Below are 8,467 nucleotides of genomic sequence, written 5' to 3' on the forward strand. Positions count from 1 at the left end.
AGTGTTCTCAAACACAGATACACTACTCACACTCCAACTAGCCAAAGTATTTTCACAGTAAGTTGATTTCCTTCTGAACTAATTTAAGTAGTTGCAATGCTTTTTAAGAGAGAGATCAGTACAAGAATAACACTAACAATGTGGACTTTCTGTACCACACCCTCCATACAGTCCCCTTATTTTATGGGCTGAGGATTGTCATTTTGCATTCATTTCCTATGATCCTGTGATTGAGGGCCATCTCTCTGTGATTGTATCATTATTTCCCGTCTTATTGTTTCCCAGCATCTAACTCAGTGTCTAGTCCATGATAGGTACTCAATAAATATTCATCAAGTGAATGGAGTGTTGTAATTTTGTTCTATTCCACATAGTTTTCCATGTACAATATTATTGTAGATTATGACCTGTTAAGAGATAGTCAAGAAATTTGGATGAAAATCATCTTTATCACAGTCACATTTACTTAGCAGAGGTTTCCCTTCAAGTCAAAAGCTGTAACCACTTGTTAACATATTGTAGGTTCCCGGGGTGTATGTACTATTAGGCAGTGAGCAGAGGTAACAGAAAGCAATATGTGGCATCTATACATACTTTTCATTAGGTTGTGTATTTTATTTCCAGGTGGAGCCCTGTTCAACTTGTTTAGCCAGTTTTCCAGTTTCTTGGCAGATTATCCAATGGTTACTTGTTTTTAGAAGTACAATACAGTCAATCCAGTTATAATATTCAGTACCATATAAGTGTCATAAATATGGATATTTTAAATCCATAATCATCCCAGATGATTGGAATGGCTTTTGATATAGTTAATAATGGTACATCTTACCTATGATATTTTCCCAATCTGTAAGGAATTGATCCTGGAAATGTGAAATTGAGTAGTGTCCCTGGCTTGCACTACACTGATAAATAAACTCTGTGAGTGATGGCAATGAAAGCTTTAAAAGTTAATGATATTTCCTTTTGTCAGAGTTGCTTTTCTCGTATGTCATGTGTATTGCATGTCCTTTATTGGATCTCATTCTAAATGTGCCTGACAATTGCATCTGGGGTTTTCAGTAAACATTAGAAATTAGTTTGAATCACTGAGGAGATCTCCCACCACCCACATTCCAGATCAGTGAAGTCATATCTAAAGCATGAAGTCTTTTTCCAAAATTAATGGACAACCCTGAGTGTCATTGCCCTGTCTGTGGAGTCCTGGTTTCTCACACTTTTGATGGTGAATACACAGGTGCCATAACCCAAAGATCTGAGGAAACTACCCATAATGAATGTTCATATCATATGTACTTGTACATTTTTTTAAAAGAAATTTTATTGAGGAACAGTGTGTTTTTCCAGGACCCATCAGCTCCAAGTCAAGTAGTTGTCTTCAATCTAGTTGTGAAGGGCACAGCTCCATGGCCCATGTGGCAATTGAACTGGCAACCTTGGTGTTGTGATCCTGCGCTCTAACCACCTGAGCTAACCGGCAGCCCCCTGTACTCGTACATTTAATCACATAAATTAATCTAGAGAGGCTAGAATCAGGGAGGGATGGGACTGCATACTCAAAAAGGCTCCCTTTGACTGTCTTCCAGCCATACCTCCTTACAAAGAAAGATTTCTGTGGGGTCAAGGCAGTGTACTCACCCAGAGTCCAGGACTGCAGAATTCCCAGCCCAAAAGACCTCAAGACTATTTCCAGGGCGTGTATGGGCCTCTTCTCCAGGTTTACTATCCCAAGCATAGGAGTCACCATCAATGCAAACGTTTCTAGGCACAAGCACGGAGGCCTAGCAGACACACTAGTCATGTAACGCTCCTCACAGAGGTGGGCAAGAAGGGTGGGCAATGGTCCAGGATGGCCACGCTTTCCCCAGGCCACAGTGTTCCAGTAGGACTTCGAGGAGTTAAAACCTGGCCTGTCAGTTCATGTGTAAGCTTAGATGTCAAGGCTTGACCATATTTTAACAGTTTGTTAACTTGATTTATAATGGTTAAATATTTAGACATATGGCACGTGGGTCTCCATCTGTGCACTTGCCTCCGGCCTCTCAACTGCTCTGCACAGGCTTGTATCATCCCGCCATTGCATTCAGTGAGAATATGAAAGGCACCCATCAGTGAACATGAAATTGTGGATTCTCCATTTGCCTGTGCTTTGTGTAGTGTTATCCTCCCTAGGGCAGTGAGATTTTCTATTGCTTAAAAAATATGTTTTCTGTTTAACTTGGTGCCTAAACACAAGCCAACTACTTCATCTCATGCTCAANAAAAAAAAAAGAAGTAAGTGTTATCCATTTAAATGCCTCATGGTAGCTTCCACCCTGTGGAGTTGTAGGGACACCCAGCCTGGCTGGGGTTTTGGTGTTAAGTTGAAGGAGTGGTAGGGAAGTAAACAATGAACCTCAGGTGAAGTGACTAAAACTCCAGAGAGTTCCAAAAACATTTCTATTCTTCACTATTCAACAATACCTCCCCCCCACAAACTAACTCAGTTTTCCATGTGTCAAGCACATCACCCACCTAAATTTCATTTTTCAACATTTTGGAAAAGAAGATTTCAAGGATTTCTCAAGTACATATCCAAATAATGAAGACTGGACAACATGTTTATATTTGTAAGCTCATCTAAAGAAAAAAAATACTAGTATGTACAAGAAATCCCAATATCTAGTTCAAAAATGGCATAAAATTAACTTTCTATTTTATGTTGAATATGTTAAAAATAGAGTGGGGCTTTTATTCTTGGCTCAATTATGACAATTAAGAATTATTGTTGTTAATTAGGGATACTCTCTGGCATTTTCCCATCTCCTGGTAATTATTTATGAGAAGTCTTTGGAAAGATTTGAGCTTAATGGAGGTTTGAATGTCTTCTAACTGTAGGAAATTTGGACCTTATAAGAGGACAGCACACCCTGTTCCTCTGTGGTTTTCAGCCTGTCAATATGTTCAGTGTTTTCAAATGACATGCTTTATTTCCTTTTAATCTAGCTCATTTGTGGTCGAACGACAGCCATGCATGCCAACCCACCCTCAGAGGCCGATGGTACTTAAAACTCTCATTCAGTTCACTGTAAAGCTAAGGTAGGCAGACTGTGTTCGAACATTTCATATGTTTATGGAGCTAAGCCACTGCATAATTAAGGCTCATTTCTCTCATTGTGCCTTTCATTCAACCATTCTTTCTTGAGCGCCTTCATGTGCATGCCCAGCTCTAAGCTGTGGTAAATACGTACAACAATGATGTTAAAATGAGGGTTCTGCTTGTAAAGAAAATGACAATGAAGATGACGACATGAGGTATATTATCATGAAAGTATGAAAGCACAACATCGGGCAACATGAGATTAATTGCTAAAAAGGTTGACTTGAGAGAAGACTCAAGAGACTGGACAATGCCTTGCGGTCACTGTGAGAAAGGACCTTAAGGGAAGAGCAGAGAGGGGAGGGAAAGCGGGATTGCAGGAGAGGAAGACTATAGAAGTAATGACTTCCTGGATCTGTTTTCTAAGCATGTGGAGCAGGAAGAGGTAGAATTGCAGAGACAGAGTAGGGACAGATTATGAAAGGCTTTAAACATCCTATCCAGGAAATATAGTGGCACATTCTTCCCTTGTAATTACCCAACAACTATTGTAGTTTGTTGGATTTTCTGCAAAAATGCTTAGCACCATGTTTTTCAGTATATACTTACTATGTACCTGAGGTAAAGACATAAGATTTCTGCATTAGTTTTGCTTTACCTATGTATTTGGTCCTTTTCATTAGCATGCACAACCAAAATGTATAGTTTTTCCTAATGGCACTTAAAGAGTTTGAGTTCAGAGTTTCAAAGATTTTCACTATGGTTCAGTCTTCAGGGCCCAAAGTTTCAAATTACTAATCACTGAGCTTACCTCTGAAAAGCTGAATTCCAGACTAGTACAAGAGGCAACGGTGCTGTGGTAGATGGTGATTGAGGGTCCTATGATAGAGTCCCTGATCCCTATCACTATTAGAACTACATTTTTATTTTATTTTTGGTTTTATTGAGCTGTAATTGACATACAACCTTGTGTAAGTTTCAGGTGTACAGCATAATGACTTGCTATACATAAATTGCAAAATGATTACCACAATGAATTTAGTTAACATCCACCACTCGCAGAACTCCATTTTTAAAGGGGAGGCATTTATCTTCAGTTTGCATTTCAAAAACACTATTTGAAATTCATATTTCTTTTTCTTTGTGTGAATTTTTCACCAAGACTTAAGAACCAAACGCAAAAGGCAGAGGCCAGGTTCCCTTTTAAAATTTCATGATTTTCGAAAGTTATTTATTCTTCATCCCCATATCTCTATTTAACCCAGAAGAGAGTAACACTAAAGGGAAATAGTGGGGTGGTGGCCATCCTACTTTTCTTTGAGATACCCCCATACCTGATATGCTAAATCTAAGATGCTCTCTGGGACAAAAAGGGAGATGACTAGGGATTTCTCAGCAAAGTTCTGAGTGGAAGAGGTCCCCGAATGGGCACCACCTTGCATGTTGTTTGAACTAATTGCAAGAAGCAAAGACCACTAGGCCCTCAATTGGGTGATTTCCCTTCTCTTCTACCTGATTGTTGAGTCCCCATTTTTCTTCTCTGTACCTTGTTCCCCACTATTTTAATAGATGACCTTTGAATTAGTTTTCAAGGTTTTCCCTTAAACTACCATAGCATTACATCTTTCTATTTCCAAGGGAGGGGTGACATGGGACTCCCTTTAATTGTCACATCTTACAGCGAATCAGATCCTCCCTGAAGCAGGATAGAGTGGTAGGCAAAGAAGGAAAACATTTTGCCTTATTTCATATGACCTCCTCACCCCTCACTACCAACAACTACACACATATATTCCAAACCCTGAAACCAATCCTGTGCTTTGTACAGGACTTTTAAGGAACTTTTGCTACATTCTACCCACAATTTTGTTTGGGCTGTCTATTATTTATGATTATATTTCTCTAACACCAATCAGTTGCTTATCACCATTCTCTATATTCCATCTATTTGGCTGGACTTTTTCCTTTCACGTATAGCCATGTCCACACTTCACCTTCCCCAATCTTCACTATGCCAGTACCCCAGTACCTAGGGATATATGGGGTATATTAGAGAGCTCAGTATATGCTGAGTGAATGAATGAGCTTTGGGATGAGTGCATGAGAAAATGATTGAGTGAGTGGTTGAATGAATACCTCTGAAACTGGGCTGAACCTACAGAGAGGGTATATCAGAGGGCACAGCTTAGAGGAGTTGGGAAAAGGAAAAGAAAAAAAGGAGGGGTTGACAACAGAAGAAGAAATTAAAGGAATTGTTATTTTGACCTTTAATCACTTGTTTGTTTGAACTTAGGTCTTTTAAAATGATGAACATCTTTGCTGTTACTTTAACATAGTATGTTTAAAGATTGCAAATGCATTTAAATGGGAATTTTCCATATTCTACCAGGGGCCTCATCTCTCTCAGAATTTTTACCATAAAACAGTTATCATCAAAACATTTAGTTTTACTAAGCTTACAAAATGTGTTTTTATAATATGAGAATAAAATGGAGCTATATTAATAGACTTGTAGATGATTTTTCTTAAATTTATACTTTTAACCCAAATTTGGGCTTTAGCCAAAATATATAGCAATTTTTCTGACCTAGCCAATGTATTATCCAACACATATCAACTGAAGCAATATGGAAATACTTCCCAAATGTTTGTGAATATGATATCAAGTGGCTGACGTCAGTATTAGTAATATGGAATTGGACATTTTTAAAACACACTAACATATAACTGGAGATAATGTAATTTGATTTATATATATATGCTATAAGTATATTTAAAACTTTAAATTTAAAAAGGCTTTTAGCACTTTTGATGTTTATATTTGATTCTTTATTTTTCTTTTCTTTAAATTATTTTTTATTGTGAAATACACATTTTTTAGAATTAGTTTCAGCTTACAACACATTGGAATAGTTATACTTTTTAGCCCTCGAGGTGACAACCCTCCTTCCTAATCCGTCGCCCCACTTCCCCCACAATAGCATACATATCTATTACAATTCCCTTGACTCCACTCCCACACTATACGCCACGTCCCATGACCATATATATATATATATATATATATATATATATATATATATATATATATTCACTTATAGTTGACACACAATATTGTACAACATCAACTTCAGGTGTACAATGCAGTGATCAAGCCTCTACTCCATCCATGATGTGGTCTCTCTAGCAAGACGTGTGACCATCTGACCCCCTACAAAATATTTACAACATTAATAATTACATTCATCGAACTGTCTTTCATGTCCCTGTGGTAATATTGTAGTTACCTATTTATGCTGTCTAACCCCTTCCCCTTCTCCCTCATCCCTACCCCCTCCCAACTAACAGCCATCAGTTGTTCCTCTATATCTCTGAGACCACTTCTGTTTACTTTCCTCGTTCATTCAGTTTTTTAGATTCCTCATAGAAGTGAAATCATATGGTATTTGTCTTTCTCCGACTGACTTATTTCACTTAACANACACACACACACACACACACACACACACACACACACACACACACACACACAAAGGCAGTGTCTACAAGTTGTTTCCCTAGGTCTAGCCCACTTCCTGGATACCTTTCCTAGAGATGTCAAACAGGAAGGGCATGAGCTTCCCCGTACACTTTTACAGGGTCTTCCTCTCTTAAACACAGCCCCTCACCTCTGCCCTCAGCTTGACCTCGTATCCAAAATGCAGACAGCCTCTTTAGTTCCTCTGATTCACCAGCTTCAGAGAGTAAATCTCCTGTCCCCCACAAGGGTTGGGGAGGGGTGGGACCTCCTTGCATGGACTTGGGCTCACAATTTCTCCTCCTGTTCAGCCCTCTTCACTCTCTAGCCTCAGGGGCTCAATGCTTGAGGCCCCTGGCTCTGAGGCACATGGCATCCTATTGCCACCCTCACTTCACACTCCCCTACTTCTCACTAGGAGATCTAGATTACAGTTTTACTTTACTTGAAAGTAAACAAAACTCTAGCTGTTATGTTTTCAAGTTTCTGGAGGGAGTAGAGGAAAATACACTTTTTCTATCTACCATGTTTAACTAGAAGGAAATCTTGCTTTCTTCTTAAACAAATTCATTATGACACCAAGTTGTTTCTGTTATGTCTACACACATATGGCTTGCTTTTATTACTAGTTGGTAAGTCAAAAGGGTTGATTTCCAAAAATTAGAAAATAACTAGTTGTCTGAATTTCAAGTGATGAAAGTATGTTGGAATTATAAAAGCCAGAAATTATATTGTTAAAATTACTGTTTGTAGAAATGAAGATTTGTCAAACTCTATATATATTCTAAATAACTTTTAAAATAATAAGAGAAAATATTTCACCCTAGGGAATATTTGGGGACATATACTCTGAGAATTTATTGATGTTTATAGAAGCAAGCCTAATAATAGATGGCAAGTTTGCATTTGTATGATAAAAACACTTTTTTCTCCCTTAGGGCTGTCACATGGTGACTGAAGAGCTTCATTCTATAACCTTTGAAACACAGATCTGTCTCTATGGCCTGACTATAGATTTGGAGGTAGGTATTTCAAGAAACATCTGCTATTTACTAATAACATTTTCAGGAATTGGTCAGCATCTGTAAATGAAATCTCAGTCTTTTCTAGGTATTAGTACATCCCTATTCATTATTATTGTTTAATTTTAGAAAATCAATATGGCAAATATTAACTAATTAGTCAACATATACTATTCTGATTAAATATAAATGAGAAAATCTCGTGGGCATTATGAATTCAATATACATGTATATTGCTTGTTTTCCAGGATTTTCTGAGTCATGGATACTCAGTGGAAACCCTAAAGAGAAATAAGTATCCTTGATCCATGTCATATAGTAATATCTTTTCAAAAATTTAACTTGTATGTAGAAATCCCTCAGAAAGAATGTTTTTCTAACGTAATGAATAAAGATAAATGATTGGAGCATTAACAATACATGGTTTGATCCTCTTATAACATTCACCATTGAAGTCAAAGAAGAAATAAAGAAACTTTGGAAATTAAATTGAATATAATTGTCTATGAGCTCCTTGAAGGCAGGACATTATGCCTCGTTTGTCACTCCATCATCAGTGCCTAGAACAATGCCCAGCATGTAATAAATGCTCAACATTTGTTGAATAAATGAATGAATGAGTGCAGGAATGAACAAACACAATTTCACACACCCTGAATATGATCGATCCTATTTGTGGGATGTATTATTTCAGATTTCTGCCTTTACTCTGTTATCTTAATGAATATAAAGTTATAAAATATTTTATGGATTCCTTCCTCATCTCTTTTCCCTAAACTTCTGTTTCCATGAGCTATTAAGTTTCTCAATTGGTTATTTCACTTTCTACAGCTATCTAACCTTTGTTAT

General features: G+C 37.5%; 1 protein-coding gene across 1 annotated transcript in view; it reads left to right on the forward strand.

The window, feature by feature from the left end:
* Positions 1-8,467, forward strand: part of STAT1 (signal transducer and activator of transcription 1) — a 172,704-nt gene that overhangs the window by 83,997 nt on the left and 80,240 nt on the right. The window contains exon 10 of the mRNA XM_019662344.1: positions 2,986-3,078. Within this exon, the coding sequence (XP_019517889.1) occupies positions 2,986-3,078 (93 nt within the window). The remainder of the gene's footprint in view (positions 1-2,985; positions 3,079-8,467) is intronic.

Source organism: Hipposideros armiger, unplaced genomic scaffold (genome assembly GCF_001890085.2).
Source record: "Hipposideros armiger isolate ML-2016 unplaced genomic scaffold, ASM189008v1 scaffold_372, whole genome shotgun sequence".
Lineage (NCBI taxonomy): Eukaryota > Metazoa > Chordata > Mammalia > Chiroptera > Hipposideridae > Hipposideros > Hipposideros armiger.